At 26.9% G+C, this 15,997-nt stretch overlaps 4 protein-coding genes and 1 long non-coding RNA gene across 6 annotated transcripts in view; 2 read left to right on the forward strand and 3 right to left on the reverse strand.

Moving 5' to 3' along the window:
- Positions 1–5,308, reverse strand: part of LOC126850939 (uncharacterized) — a 323,126-nt gene extending 317,818 nt beyond the window's left edge. The window contains exons 1-3 of one of the 2 annotated variants that reach the window (XR_007687619.1): positions 5,180–5,308; positions 4,604–4,721; positions 1,086–2,705 (exon numbers count right to left, since the gene is read on the reverse strand). This is a non-coding gene — a long non-coding RNA (uncharacterized LOC126850939). Of the gene's footprint in view, positions 1–1,085; positions 2,706–4,603; positions 4,722–5,179 lie in introns of those variants that run through there. The other variant, XR_007687614.1, reaches the window with a different exon arrangement.
- A 1,379-nt stretch (positions 5,309–6,687) lies between these two features.
- On the forward strand, positions 6,688–9,318 carry LOC126850206 (mitochondrial import inner membrane translocase subunit TIM50-C-like). The gene is made up of 8 exons (XM_050592974.1): positions 6,688–6,916; positions 7,404–7,744; positions 7,981–8,100; positions 8,167–8,274; positions 8,401–8,532; positions 8,613–8,736; positions 8,923–9,026; positions 9,096–9,318. Exons 1-8 carry the CDS (start codon positions 6,775–6,777, stop codon positions 9,183–9,185), a joined length of 1,161 nt encoding a protein of 386 aa, XP_050448931.1. The 5' UTR covers positions 6,688–6,774; the 3' UTR covers positions 9,186–9,318.
- Positions 9,319–9,587: 269 nt separating this feature from the next.
- Positions 9,588–12,910, reverse strand: LOC126848776 (uncharacterized). The gene is made up of 11 exons (XM_050590001.1): positions 12,611–12,910; positions 12,236–12,337; positions 12,036–12,163; positions 11,763–11,853; positions 11,537–11,656; positions 11,214–11,412; positions 11,015–11,150; positions 10,640–10,860; positions 10,288–10,556; positions 10,028–10,201; positions 9,588–9,951 (listed from the first exon to the last, which is right to left on the reverse strand). Exons 1-11 carry the CDS (start codon positions 12,849–12,851, stop codon positions 9,608–9,610), a joined length of 2,025 nt encoding a protein of 674 aa, XP_050445958.1. The 5' UTR covers positions 12,852–12,910; the 3' UTR covers positions 9,588–9,607.
- A 559-nt stretch (positions 12,911–13,469) lies between these two features.
- On the forward strand, positions 13,470–15,108 carry LOC126851848 (pseudouridylate synthase RPUSD4, mitochondrial-like). Its single transcript, XM_050596189.1, has 4 exons — positions 13,470–13,833; positions 13,998–14,181; positions 14,249–14,438; positions 14,516–15,108. Exons 1-4 carry the CDS (start codon positions 13,626–13,628, stop codon positions 15,035–15,037), a joined length of 1,104 nt encoding a protein of 367 aa, XP_050452146.1. The 5' UTR covers positions 13,470–13,625; the 3' UTR covers positions 15,038–15,108.
- LOC126851857 (39S ribosomal protein L34, mitochondrial) lies at positions 15,103–15,715 on the reverse strand. Its single transcript, XM_050596199.1, has 2 exons — positions 15,556–15,715; positions 15,103–15,405 (listed from the first exon to the last, which is right to left on the reverse strand). Exons 1-2 carry the CDS (start codon positions 15,594–15,596, stop codon positions 15,177–15,179), a joined length of 270 nt encoding a protein of 89 aa, XP_050452156.1. The 5' UTR covers positions 15,597–15,715; the 3' UTR covers positions 15,103–15,176.
- Positions 15,716–15,997: the final 282 nt, after the last annotated feature.

Genomic DNA, 15,997 nt, shown 5'->3' on the forward strand with positions numbered 1-15,997 from the left:
TATAAATTATTATTTATATTAATTATTATTATTATTTATTTTTATTATTATTATTTATTTTTATTATTATTATTATTTTTATTATTATTATTATTTATATTTAATTGTATAATAAAAATTCTTTTTATTATATTTGAAAAAAAATATTAAAAAATTAAATTTAAGACATTTGCCGCAATTGATATTATATTGTATCAATATTATGCTACAATAACGGCTTTTGTATTCCTTGTCATATTTCACAATTCATCATCTTTAATTTCTGCTTACTGAAGTAGAATATGAATTGTTTCTTAAAACTTATTAAATTCAATGCAATGCATTCAAAGTTATAAAATTTGCACTAAGATAAGAAAATGTTGCTTATTTTTAACAAAGCTATATTTTATAATTAATTATTTTATTATAATAATTAATTTATTATTTTATAATTTAACATAGTTATAGTTATATTTTATAATTTTATTATTTATAATTCCATTACGCGAGAGAACAAATGTACCGCGGATATACGTGTACACGCAGTGTGGCGGGACCCTTTTATCGAGCGCGATCTGATAATCCGCCGATCGGAGGTACGGATAAAAAGCGGCTGCGTGAGATACACAGCTAATTCATGTCGCGTGAAAAACTGACGTTGCAAGCTAGGTAAAATATACTTGATGCCGCACGTGACATAATCACGTACACGATGCAATTAGTAATATCTTGTCGGTTTATTCTAATCGTAATCCAAAATGTTGAGCGGACAGTGTGCTCTGATTCTGATACAAAACTTCTCTACTTTCGAAAGCGTATGCGATCTTTTTTTTTACGTATCGTGTTTTGCGAATTTTGACTTGTTTTACAACCTCCTATTTATATAAGAAGCCACACAAAAATCTTTGCGTTCTTGTCTGAAATTATTCCTTCTTTGATTTTGCAAAATTTTCCTACTTACATCATTAAAATAGATTGTATCAGAAAGTGCAAAAGATGACGAGTTTTCTTTTAATATAAAAAAATAATTAATAACACTATATATGCAAGAAAAAATGCAAAAATTAATTATAAGATAATTAAAAGTATTGTGTTGAATATGAATAAAGTATGAATAAAATGTGTATAATGTATCGTTTTAATTTCGATTGCAATCATGCAAACGCGAAAATGTTCCTAATATTTTACAAAATGACAGATTCCAAAATCCATAGATGAAGTAAAGAGCACTATATCAAAAGTTTAGAACAGAAAATTTTCAGAAATTGAAATTACAAAGGGAAATCAACTAGCAGAACAGTAACATTACTATAAAAGTAACATTACAAAAAAGTTTATACGCGACACGAGGAAATACTTCGATAAATATAGCAGATGAAGAAATTCCAATAACAACAGGTCAAAGAGATGTTTTGATTTTGGTTTTGCTCAACGTTGTAAATAGATCAAATTATAAATAGCGTAGAAGGTTATAGACTCAGCAATGTAAATATGAAAATATTATAATGTACGAATAATGTCGTCCTTATCGCTGAGAACGAGCATGAGATCTACGATAGCAGCGATTTCTTCAGATTTAACCAACAAGCTAATAAATTCAATACGCAAATATAAAAAATTAAAATAATGTTAATGACAATGCTGAAGAAGCTGATCCGATACAAGCTGGCAGTCAATAATCAAATAATAGAACAGATATTCTCTTTCAATTATCTTGATATTATATAAAACAATCGATACATTATCAAAGAAATTCATATTTAAGCCAACAAAACATACATAATTAAACAAAAATTTTAAGAATAAAAATGAAAATATTGAGATAGATTATACGTTTGTCACTCTGAACTACAGAGTGAGAAATGATAAAATTAAAGCATAAATATAAAATTCAGGATACAGTATATTAGATAACAAAAGAAAACGCGAATGAAATATCCATGGATAGAATAAGTGAGGGACGTTTAATAAAAATAATGAAAAATAAAACAATAAAACAAAAAATACCGATTAGACTATTTAAACGCTGAACGGATTTTTGTACAAACTCTCGAATTTTCGTAAAAACCAATTTTTTAGGAAGAACATTAGACACTCGAAAATTACAGAGTTTACCCTCATCTAAGAAGAAGAGGATGATATATCAAAATATGTAAAATTATATTATATTTTCAATGGCACATATGCATAGAATCGTGTAATATTCGGTCGGCTAAATTTGAATAGCCATATAGTTAAGCGCATAGTTCGGACGAATTAGAAACTTTACTAATAGCGATGCTATTTAGCCAAAAGTCGGTAGAGAAGAATCGTTTCTAAAGAATTACGATATCATTGTAAATATTTTTTATTAATTAAATCAAAGCATTATCATCTTAATATCCGACAAAAATATTAAACGATCCAATCAAGTGCTTCGAAACAGATGAATGAGAACAAAAAAAAGAGCTCGATAACAAAATATCGCGAATGATAAATATAAAAAAATGAAACATTAAATTTACGTAATGGCATCATAGTTAAAATTCTAGCTCGCAATCTATATCGCGGATAACGTCAGTATCAGTAAATATCAATATCTTTTACATATTTTGTAATAAAAAAAAAACTTGTACTTATCGGGATTTGTTAAATAATCTTCATCAATCTTTTTTATGACAATGGGATAGTCAACTTCATAGAACTGCGTGAGTTTCGCCCACTCTTCCGCAGTTACTATGCTCTATCTGTAACAATTAAATGATCGCCCACTATAATTTGGCACAGAGGGAAACACATAAATATAAAGCTCTCTTTCGATATTTATAATAAAATATGCATAGAAAGGTATTGGAAGATGAATGAGAAAACAAAGTTAAAATAACTATGAAATTGAAATATACAATGTACAAGAGTATATTCACATACAGTTCTTTCAGAAATTCTGTAATAGAAATAAAATCTACGTAATAATAGAAATAAAACAACTAAATATATGATTATATTTCCAAAAATAAAAAAGGACAAAGCTTAAGAAAAAAAAACGACGCTTAGGCATCGACGAAATTGACGTAAAACGCTTGTTGGAAGCCGAAGAAAATTCCGTTTAGGTATCGTTAGATGTAGTATAAAACAAGTGATACTTAATATCTAAATATAAAAAAAGAATTGATAATTGCAATGTAATGTAACAGAGATATTATTGAAAAATGTAACATTATGTAATATAACATTAATAATATTCCAGAAATATTAAAAAAAAAATAATCCTATAAATCGCTAAATTAAATAAAAATGATTTGGATATATTAATTTATATAAAATTTATACATATTTAAAGATTTATATTTAGAGATACATTTAGAGATTTATATTTATTGCAATTCTTAGAAAGACATTTTTATTAACAAAGGAAGAAAGATCTAATTAAGAGTAATTAGGCGCGGTTATAGGTGCGCAAATATTAATTAATAGTTAGTTAAATATTTGACATTTTTATTGTTTAAAAAATAATTAATAAAAAAATTAATATTTTTCCAAAATAAAAAAGATAAAATAATAAGTTAAAAAAAATATTGTAAAATATATCTATAGTTGGAGGGAAGAGATTGATAGGGAGATTAACGTTGCAGAAAATCTTTCAGCGAACAGAAAACAATGGCAAATCTATTGTGATTTTATTGAGTCATCTCGTTAGTCATGATTAAGCAAATTTCATACTTGAGTTATTAATTATTATAGCATGTAACCGCAATGTCCACAAAATTCTCTTGGGTAGTATAAAATGCATGCACTGACCCTCATAACCGCCACATCATCGGCGAACTTGCCGAACTTAATTAAAATTGTATTTTGTTAGACTTTAGCTATCATTAAAAACAAATAATTGAACACAAACAAAAAAATCTACTATTTGTTTCAAGAAATAAAGAACTACGGCATAGATAGAAGAGTTCTTTGTTACAAAAATATATATTTTATGTATGTTTTCCTACTTTATGTACCTGCAATATGCAATATTATATTAATTTTATTTTTTTAATCAATTAATTCTTTTATTTATTTTTTCATATTATTTATTTATATTTTTTATTTATTTACTTTTTACTTTTGTGTAGTCATTATTTATATATGTAATATCTTTATTTATGTTATTTGATGTTTTATAAAATTATTTAAGTTTAACGTATTTAAATTTATAAAGAATTATTTTGCTTACGTATAAATATTACGTTTATAAAAATCAAATATTAATATTTATGTTATATTTTTAAATGGTAAAAGAATTATGATGTATTTTCATCATACTGGTAAAGTTTTAGGAAAATTTTTCTTACCCTTGCAACAAATAAATATATTCCTGTAAATAAAATATTTTTATTATATAAAAAAGTGATTTAAAATTATTTTAAAATCTTTCTTCTTTTAACTTATTATTTTATTATATATTTTATTACATTATTATTTTATTAATGTTAATATAAAAATTAAATTAATTATTCTAAAATTATATTCGTGTTTATACACTGCTTACATGTTTAATGCCAAAAAATTTTTTATAAATTATTAATTTGTAAAATATAATTATAGATTATTTTTATTTTTATTTTTATTTTTAACTCTATATGAGCAGAGAGCCACTTACCTTTGAAGAGGAAGACGGCCAGGAAGATGACAGAGTCTAAGCACTTTTTAACGGACATCTTCGTTGCCCGCTTCAGCATCGCCGTCGGTCGCTTGACATCATTTCGAAATTGGTAGGCCTGAAAAAAAAAAAAAATTATTAGAAAAAATATTTAATGCGTACACAAAAGAGCACCTGTGATGATGCTTGACTCCCGAAACCGAACTAACGGCGTAATATTTTTTTTTTTTTTTGTCGTTCTCGACTGTTCGCTTGTAAGCACATATCTTGCGATTACTCGCATACTGGGCGACGCACTTTTATTTTTACTCGAATATTCATTTGTGTGCAAATTCGTGTTAAGAATGTAAAACTATAATATCTCTGCTTGGGATGCATAAATGCGTGAAACACGATCTCGAAATCGAACTAATGTCGATAGATCCGAAACGCAGTGCGCAGTAACATCGTTGCGCTAATATTACTTTAATTTCGAGACTCACGCACCGCGAATTTACACATCACAAGCGGAGATTATAGTCCTATAGATTCTTATTACTTATATAATATGATTTATTTCGATACACTTATTCTTACCTGTTCTTGTAGAAGTTTTCACGAAATCGCGACGACACAGCACGACAGGACACTACCACGATCCACTATGGAATGTGGAAGAGAGACGAAAGTGTATCGACGATACGATAATCGCAAGTGGTAGGGTGATTTAGCGGTCACATTGCCAATGCAAAAAAAAGGTATGATATTTGGGCTCGTATTTATGATCCGTCTTTGCTAGAGAGCTTGGTATATAAGAAATCGCTAGTAATAACATAGGAGGAAGCCAATCACATCATAGTCGAACAGTAACGTTGGCTTAATTTGTACTATCTTTACCCTCTTCTATATATTCTATATTCTTGATTTATTCGAAATTGTTCTAACAATAAATAGCGTTTTGAGATAAATCTGAATTAGTCAAATGGAATCGTAAAGATGACTTTGCCCAAACTCCGATTGATTTAATCATTAATCAGCTTACGAGAAACCAACATAAAAATATCAACAATATATAATATAAATTTTAAAATTTTGTTTTTGCTCGATTTATAAATTAATCAATGATTAAATTAATTAAAGTTTTTTATTAATTGAAGTAATCCTAAATCCGTGAAAGAGATCTATAAAAAAGAGATCACACTTGAGATGATAAAAATATTCCGAAAGTCTTAATCAATAAAAAAAATGTTTAAAATTTATTTTTCTATTTTTATTGTATGATGATTTTCTACAGAGATGTCAAGGGATACATATAAATTTTTATGGATTTTTCCAAGCAATTTTAGACAGCTAAAATTGTGACAAAACATTGTGATATATTTGTGAACAGAAACAAGATTTTAAAAAAATGTATGGCCAATAAAAGATTTAATTTTAACCATAAATCACAGGCTATATAATACAATGTTTATATACATAATAGATATATGCTGTTTCATTGAATGCAAAACACATGAATTATTAAAAAAAATAATAAATAATTAAATGTTTCCTTTATTTTTTTTTTGACCTATTGCATAATCAAAACGTTATCTTATTTTCAATAGAGAAAAGTTTATCTCTAATCAAAGTTATATCGTTATATGTATAAGCAAAGTTTATCTAAATATATGTAAATTTACAAAACTTTTTTTTGTAAAAATAAAACCTGTTCGAATAAAGTATGAAAATGCAAAATGAGAGGATTATTATAAATATTCCTCAGTCATAGAAATTTTCTTCTTATAACAAATTGTATTTAATTCGCATTTTTATACATAAACAATAGCAATTAATTAATTATTAATGTAGCAGTGAAAAGATATATATTGTTTATATACGACCCGAAAATTTTCATGCATGCTTTTTCCGCGACTAATTACTCATTTAATTATATAGACGTAATTATGGGGAATAAAAACATATTATTTAAAATATCTGTTAATATTTTTTTCTTTATTTAGCATCTTTGCGGCTCGAATTTATTGTAATATTTTATTTCGATAATAAATATGATATATTCCCGATCGACAAAATGAACGACCGAATTTACCGGCTGTGCAGAAGTTGGCCAGGAAATATGAGAGTGAGGTTTTAGGGTTAGATTTTGTATGCAAAAGGGTATCGGAAAGTTCTCATGATATTTTTAAAGTATGGCATTTGCGACGCGAAGTCTGCGAGTTTTGTGTAAAATATACAATGCAAATGCGGGAACAACGTATTGCACCTTACGACGACCATTTAGCCGTATATCGCTTGTTCAATTGGCACAAAAATATCGTTACAGTACCGAAAGTGAGTACAAACATAACCTGCATCAAGCATGGAAAGCATAGAAATCCTGATTATTAAAATAATTTATATCATAAATTGCACATGACGCCAATGACGTGGAAGGAAAAAAAAAGAAGACGCTGAACTAAATAGTTTTATATTTTAATATTTAATAAAAATATATACTAGTTAAGGAAATTGTTTATTTATATATATATATATATATATATATATATATATATATATATATATATATAGTTTAAAAAATATTTTAAGTGTAATTTGTACATGAATAGACTGAGGCTGTGTCCCCAAATTCACTACCAGCACTAAAAATGTACAATTCATATTACATTATATTATAGATTTCTAATACTCTAGCAGCAAATTTCAGAACAACCTTAAATTGCACACTTTTTATTATTTACACAAATACATTAATATATACATTAATATATACATTAGATATTTATCTTATATATAACAGTTGTGTTTTTTTTATTTTCAGCAACAGATCGTCCAAAGATCACTAGTAATCTAACAAATATACAATCATCGATAAATGAAACTGAATCATTGGGACAAGAAACAATAGCTCAAAAAAAACAGAATGAACAAGCGGAAGATGAAGAGGAGAAAGCAAATCGTGAGCGATCGAAGAAAATGATGAATTATGGATTTGCAGCCTTTGGTGTAGTCATGAGTATTGGCTTCACTTATCTAATATATGAATTAGGAAGACCTAATCATGATGAACATGGGAATGTCATCGAAGATGAATTTTCCAATTTACCATTTTTTGAACAGATTTATAAGAGGGTCAAGAAAGAGCTCAATTATTATACAAGAGTATGATATTTTTATAAGTTATTGTGTTTATACTTGCAAAAAAGAAATATATATATATATATATATATATATATATATATATATATATCACTTTATTAATACAAATAATTTTTTTATATTAAAGTTTTTATGTGTAACATATATTTTCCTACTTTATAAAAATACAATCAATATGCAATTATATGATATTATGTCTATATATTAAAAAGCATTTTGTATAATGTTTATATTTGCAGCTGGTACAGGAACCCAGCAGAGAAAAATTATTACCTGATCCATTAAAATATCCATATATTCAGCCACCATATACTCTAGTTTTGGAGATGACAGATGTTCTTGTGCATCCAGATTGGACAGTAAGTCTTTAATCTAATTAAAAATGGAATATAATTTAATTTGAGATGCTATTATATCTTATTTAGTATCAAACGGGATGGAGATTTAAAAAACGGCCTGGAGTGGATCAGTTTTTAGAAGCAGTATCACCACCACAATTTGAAATTGTGATTTATACAGCCGAGCAAGGAATGGTAATTGTGATCTTTACTTTTTTTAAAAATAGCACATAGTTTAAATACATTTCATAAAAAAGCTATTTAAATTTGTCTAGAAAAATGTTTATAATATAAATGTCTATGTCTTGATTTTATTTACAGACGGTATTCCCCATTTTGGATGCACTAGATCCAAATGGATACATAATGTACAGATTAGTTAGAGATGCAACGCGTTTTGTAGATGGACATCACGTTAAAGATCTGGGAGCTCTTAATCGCGATCTTAGTAAAGTAATTATTGTCTCACTATACAACATATCTTTGTTATTCTTGTAATATTTTTTATATTAAAATTATTGATATTTACATAGGTTATTGTCATCGATTGGAATGATAAAAGTGTGAAGTTACATCCAGAAAATGCATTTAAACTTCCTCGATGGACGGGCAATGATGATGATACTACACTATATGATTTAGCAGCATTCCTGAAAAGTAAGAGTAATATATTTTAAAATTATATATATATATATATATTCATCTTAATAGTTTTATATTAACATTATTTTTGAATATAAATTATTTGTTAATATTATAAGTTAATATAACTATTATTATTGAATGACTATTATTATTAAATTTTTCTTGATTTAATAAGATATTCAATGCTTTTTTCCTCAGCAATATTAACATCAAATGTGCAAGATGTGCGAGATGTTCTAAATTATTATAGACAGTTTGATAATCCATTGGAAGCGTTTAAAGAAAATAGACGGAAATTATTGGTAAGTTACTATATAATAGATATATAAACACATATAATCGGAAACCTCAACTATGAAAATAATTGATAGATACAAATAGAGGAAGAACAAAAGGCACAACAAGATAGCAACAAAGTACTTACTTCGAGATGGAAACCATCTTTCCTACGGAACCGCTAGTCAACTAATGACATTGCAAATTGTGAAATGTACATCTTTTGAATATGCAATACATTCAATAATTTCATCGTGAGATTATGCATAATGTGATTACTGTATAATTTTTATTGTAATAAAAAATAACGTTTCAAAACTCGTTCTACTTATTTACATACTTATTATTTATAATCGCAATCTCACATATAAATATAATAAAATGTTTTTATATCTATGGAGACATACAATTTATTATTTTAATATATTAAATTCTATATATACAAATTCTATAAACAAACATTCTATATATACTTTAAATAAACTGTAAATGATCAAACAGTACTTTGTACATATGCACATAACATTTTCTTTTTTAATCCATAAATAAATTATTTAAAAATGGCTATTATTTACTAACTTTTAAAATTTTATTTCAACAACAGTTTTTATTGCAACATATTGTCATTTTCAATATATATGACATCTTGTTCTTGAGAAATGTTAATTAATTCTTGAGTGTTAAATGTAGATATGTATTCAGACTCGTCCTGTGATTGAGTCATCGGATAATTCGAAGTCGACGATTCCAACCAGTTCCAAACCTTCTGATGGAATCCTGCAGTTTTAGGTACTGGTACTTCTTCACGTATTTCCCAAACTGCAAGAAGTTCAGGTGCTAATAAATCAATGTACGATCCTAATGTAGCCAATGATTGCTTCCAAGATGGCTCAAAAGAATCATCTGCATCCTTTTTATTGGATTTTAAACAAAGCTTTTTATTTGTAAAATCTGTAAAATTATTTATATAATTTACATTATATGAATTGATTGAAAGAATATACTTAAATAAAATATATTTTCTTACTTTCGTATATATGTTCCATGTTACATTTCTTAGAAAATGTCAAAGGTACTAACGGTTCAGCTTGAGCTGATAAAGCTTTCTCCCACATATTTAATGCATAACAAGATTTGCCATTTATGGGAGAATATTTATCCAATGTATTTTCATGTGTTATACATTGATAAAATATGTCACCTAACAATAATGGAAAGATATATTAACGTTTAGACATCAGCAGTGTTAAGATGTTAATGAAATATAAGAAAAAATGTTAATAGTACCAATCGAATTTTGAATAAAATGGAACACTTCTCCTTTTTTTGTACTTGTGACTAATGTGCTACCAGTATTACACAGTTCAAATCTATTTCGTAAATATGGATTCAAGCACATTCCTTGAATTTGAGATTCCTTTAATGTTTCCATAATACAGGGAGGTGTAAAAGGTAAATTAAAAGAATGAGACTCTTCCTCGCCCATCCAAGTATTTAAAATTATTGCGTTTTCGCCGACTCTTTGAGTTGATAAGACAATGATTTCCTTTTCATTGCTACAATTTATAAGCAATATGATTAATGTTATGTAATAAAGCAATTAATTATTTTAGGAGATTTTAATTCAGATATTATTTACTTGTTAGTTACAGCTGCCAATAGTGGAGTATCTTTGAACTGATGAGTCCATTTTTGTCGTACACAGTGCTTTGGAGAACGATTATCACATAGTAAAAGAGAATGATAAGTTCCCAAATATCGACAATAATTATCTTTACTTGGCGCCTCGACCGAGAGATTCTCGCAATTTTCCAAATTACATTTTGGACACAATGTAAGACATGATCGATCAAAAGCAATCTATAAAGAAATTTAGTAAAATTATAATTACTCTTAATGTATATAAAAATTAAGAAATACAAATATATTTTTATTATTAGATAAATAATAACTTCTGACATTTGTAGTTATATAAATAATAAATAATTAATCTTGAAATTTCTCTATTTCTTACTCTGATATCAAAATAATGGAGGCAACATCTATCCATGTAAATCAAAACATTTGGATCCATTTGCTGAAATCTTACACATCCCCAAGCATCATAAGTTGTATTATTTTCTAATACAGGACCACTGTTAATAGAATACCTGCAAAAAAATATTGATTGTGAACACACAATAGATTGTCAAACAAACAAAAAAAATACTCACATATTATTTATATCCCATAAAGATAATATTCTTTCTGCACTTAGTGTACAATGATAATTGACATCAGTTACACTCAAATCAGCACTGACATATGGTACCTTTGATGCTTGTCTATGAATTTCATTAAGTAACAAATGATTCTCAGAATTTGTAAGCATATAAATAGTGCATTGATTTTTATGCCTTCCCAGAATTCTATCTAAAATATCAATTGTTATGCCAATATAAAAATAAACATATATATATATATATATATATATATATATATATATATATATATATAAATTATTTTATATTATTTAGCTATGTAATTGTCAACATACATGTATTATCATTTTCACTTTGCCTGATTTCATATAATAATCCATGTAATTTACATTTAGCTGAATTTTGCAGTAATGGCTTCCATATAGAATCTTTCATGGGTACAATATTTGCAGCAACTAAAAATATTTCAATGTACAAAAGAGATTAAAATTTATCATATTATCATATTTAAATAAAATATCATATATGCATTATACAAATGTTTTATATCTAAAACATTACCTAAATCTCCCATAAATGGAAATAGCAAAACATCCAAGCCATTTAACTGAACATAATTTAACGATCCACCAGTATAATACCAGTTATAAGTCTAAAACAATATTTTATTAGTAATAAAGTAAATAAATTTAATTTTTATTAAGTATTATTTTAAAGTATTATCTCTTATTTAATAATTTAACTGTTATTTATCTATCAACAAATTGTTTTCCTACGTATTATATTCATTTTGTAAAAAAAAATTTCTAAAAGATATAATTTTATTAAATATACCCCTTCGAAATAAGGATCAGGATCCATGTCAAGCAATTCTGCTACATCTGCAACATATCTGGGTATCTGTGCATTATATCCACTACTTCCTCTGTTCCATTTTATTTTCTTTTTATGTACATTAAACTCTATTAAAAACAAATTTTGTTTATTTTAAATTAATATCACAAATTACTATTAAATTTTTTTTGTATACAAACCTCCCTTATGCCTTTCATAGTAATTCATTATCCTGTTCATATCATCTTTTAAGTGATTTTTTAAAGTAAGAAGTTGTAAAGCTGGATCTTCCTCACTAAGCACTGTAAAAATTTAAAAAGATAAAATATATATATATATATATATATATATATATATATATATATATAAAACATATTTAACAAAATTGAGAAAAATTAAAATATTACAAGAAATAGAAAGAAAGAAATATTACATAAAAGTTATAAATAATTATAAATATTTTTCAAAAAATATTTACAAAACATCGTCGGAAAAAATAGAATAAAATTACAAAAGGTTATATTTCAAGAATATTTCACAAATTAAAAATTCATACATGTCAATGTTATTATTACCTGTTCTTGATAATCTCGCTGGTGGTAATAACGGCTTTGGTAAATCACAATTATATGGAAATTCTTGATAGAGCCCCATTGCATTTTCCTCATTCCATTCCTCGATATATGATGACTTATTTAAGTTATAACCTGGCATTACATGATGTGGATAATTTTTCAAAAATGTAGTACTGAATTTATTCAGCAAATTGCTTTCAGCGCGCTTAAATCCTTTTGATTTTAATTCTTGTTTACTCATAATTTAATCAAATCTATTTATCTGTTTATAATAAAATATGCACAGTCTCAAAACGTGCATAGCATAACCACAGACTGAATAAATAATATAGAGGTGAAACTTAGACACTAAACTATATCACACATTAGACTATAGCACCGAAAGGTAGCGTTATACGTCATGGATAATCTGTTTTTATCAATGCAATCATTGCAATCTCATATTATTTTTTTTCTAGAGAAGAGAATATATTTATAAATTTATCTTACATTTTATAAAGGAAACTATTTTATTCACGCTTATATATAATATTGATAATATCATAAATATGCATTTAAATTTAGGATAATTTTTTGATTCTTGTTTGTATTGCCATGCACAGTCCTTGCGTGTGTTTTGAAATAAACTATTATTTAATTTATTAAATAAAACAGACAATAGACAAAATGTCGTTTACTCTTAGATGATCAAATTCGATACATGTTACTTAATTTTTTCAATCATCAAAAACAGTGATTAGGAATTAGGATTTCTTATTTATCAATTTAACTTTAAATTAGGGATGTGTAACATAGCCGTAGATATAATATAGGTTGCGTACCGTTTCATGTATAAAATGCATCGCTTGGAAATCTATGTGTTACGTGAACTATAGATTTTCAGGCGACCTGTGCGTTCAATGCGTGAAACTGAACGCATCTATATTATACGTCTATGGATCTTGCCTCCTAATATAGAGATAACAAATATTAATGCAAGAGGAAAAAAAGAATAATTTTAAACTTTGTCAAAAAAATGGTGAATGCAATGATGCTATTTAGAAGTACGCAAAACAGTGAGTTCGCGGCGGCATTTTACACGTGTTACAGAACATATTGCACTAGAATGGAGGATGTATATACGCCGCAAAAGAAAGTGATCCATCCGTACCGCCAAATCCATCCATGGAAATCGGAGAACGAATTTGCAAATAGTTTGTTGAAAAATATTATTTACAATGCAGGTAGATTATCATTCTATATTTAGAACTGATTAAATATAATATTTTTATTTCAATAAGATATGTACAGTATTGTTTTATAAATTAATGGGTTATTACAAAAAAAAATGATATAATCAATATATTTATCTTGTATTTTTGTATTAATCTAGAGATATATTTTTTAGATGGAATAGTTGCAATAAACAAACCATATGGCATAGCTGTATATAAAAAGAAAGAAAAAAATGCTGATTTAAAAAACTATCACAAAATTGTAGACGCAGTTGATTATTCTATATCTGATGTTTTGCCATATCTTGCAAAGCAATTAGATGTACCAACCTTAATACCATGCATGGGATCGGAAAAGTGCACAAATATCTAATTTTTCTTTTAATAATATTTCTAACTTTTATTACAATTTTTTTTTTTATAGATTTATGACTGGCCTCTATGTTTTTGGAATAAATGACGATGCATGTCAGCAGGTAGAGAAGGCAAGAAGACGATTTCAAATGGGTAAATATAGAAAATATTGGGCAATCACGACCAGAGTTCCAAGTGATATCAAAGGAAAATATCATTTGGGAATGATCTTACAAGAATCTTCATTAGGAATGAAAAAGGTACATCTATCTCTGCGCATACATTCTATGCAAATTAATTAATGCCTATTAAATTAATAATTATCGATGAATTTCAGCCTGTTATCTTAACAAAGTGGTCTAATAATGCAGTAAAAAAAAATGAAGTCCAATTATTAAATATAAATTATAAAATTATATCCAATTCGACACACAATTTGAGCTCCCTAATAGAAATGGAAGCATCTATAAAAAGATGGCACTCTCTTAGATTATTTGCTTCTACTATGCTGTACAGTCCGATTCTTGGAGATAATTGTCATGGATCACGAATTCAAGAAATCATGGGTACATGGATAAAAGTCAATCCATTTGCTGAATCATGTTGGGATATGCCAAAAATAAATCGACAACTGCTGCAGTTGCTGGATATAAAGCAAAATCAGCAAGAAATTATTCCCACTCATATACACTTAAGAAATATATATTTAACCTCTTTTGGCAAACAGAAAAAGGATATAATATTAGAAGCACCTTTAATACATCCTTTTGATTGGACTTGCAAACAACTTATGTTTAAGCACATACCCGAATTAAACAATGACAACATACAAGATGAGGTAAAAATAGCTTCTATGTAATTATGATGAAATTGATATATAATGTTAATGAATTTTACCAAGTATTATAATAAAAAAAATTGTAATTTAAATTTATGAGAAAGCATTTATTTCTTTACAACATTCTCATCCATTCCAGGTAATTGGATGACTATAATGATTAATGACTTATTACATGTTTGCCTTTTAAAATTCTTCTTTGGAGAATTTTTCTACCACTTGGTGTTGCCATTCTTGCAAACCAACCATGTTTTTTTATGCGCATACGTTCATTGGGATGGGGAAAGTGATATCTCATTTTGTTTCTAACGAATGTTAAATTCCATGGATTCCATAGCACAGGTGTCGTACTAACTGCTGAAGAAAGCTGACTTGAAGCTCTCATGAGTCTGAAAAATGTCAACAAAATTTATCATTAATGTATTATTTTATTATATTTTGTTACTCTACCATTATATTTATGCTACATTAATTCATATAAGATTAACTGATATAACCCACATTGTAACATAACTACAAATAAAATTTTATATACGTACGGCAAAGATTGAAATATGCCGGAGATTAATTTGCTAATCATGTCTTTATATCGTAAACGTCTTAATACAGTTCACAATATTGTGATAATCGTTACTCGATATATTTCAAACAATTTCAAGTGCGAAATTCGAGGTTAATTCTGCGCATTCTGAATGTATTTACAAGCGCAATTACGTAATGATCACGTGGTCAAGCGTCAAGCGCGTCGAAAGTTGTCGAAAATTGTCGAATGTTTTCGAAGGTTGAAAAATGTTACATAGTTACTATAGCAACAGGATGAAAATGCACGATTCAAATTATCACTGTCGAGATATTTTAATGAAACGTGTAATAAATTGAAACATTTTGGAGTATAAAAGTATGTATTAAATAATACCGTTTGTTATATTTTTATTACTTTCTCAAAACTGCATGAATGTGTAGGAATTTGAATTTTAGTTT

The sequence above is a fragment of the Cataglyphis hispanica genome, chromosome 1 (assembly GCF_021464435.1).
Source record: "Cataglyphis hispanica isolate Lineage 1 chromosome 1, ULB_Chis1_1.0, whole genome shotgun sequence".
NCBI classification, from domain to species: Eukaryota; Metazoa; Arthropoda; class Insecta; order Hymenoptera; family Formicidae; genus Cataglyphis; species Cataglyphis hispanica.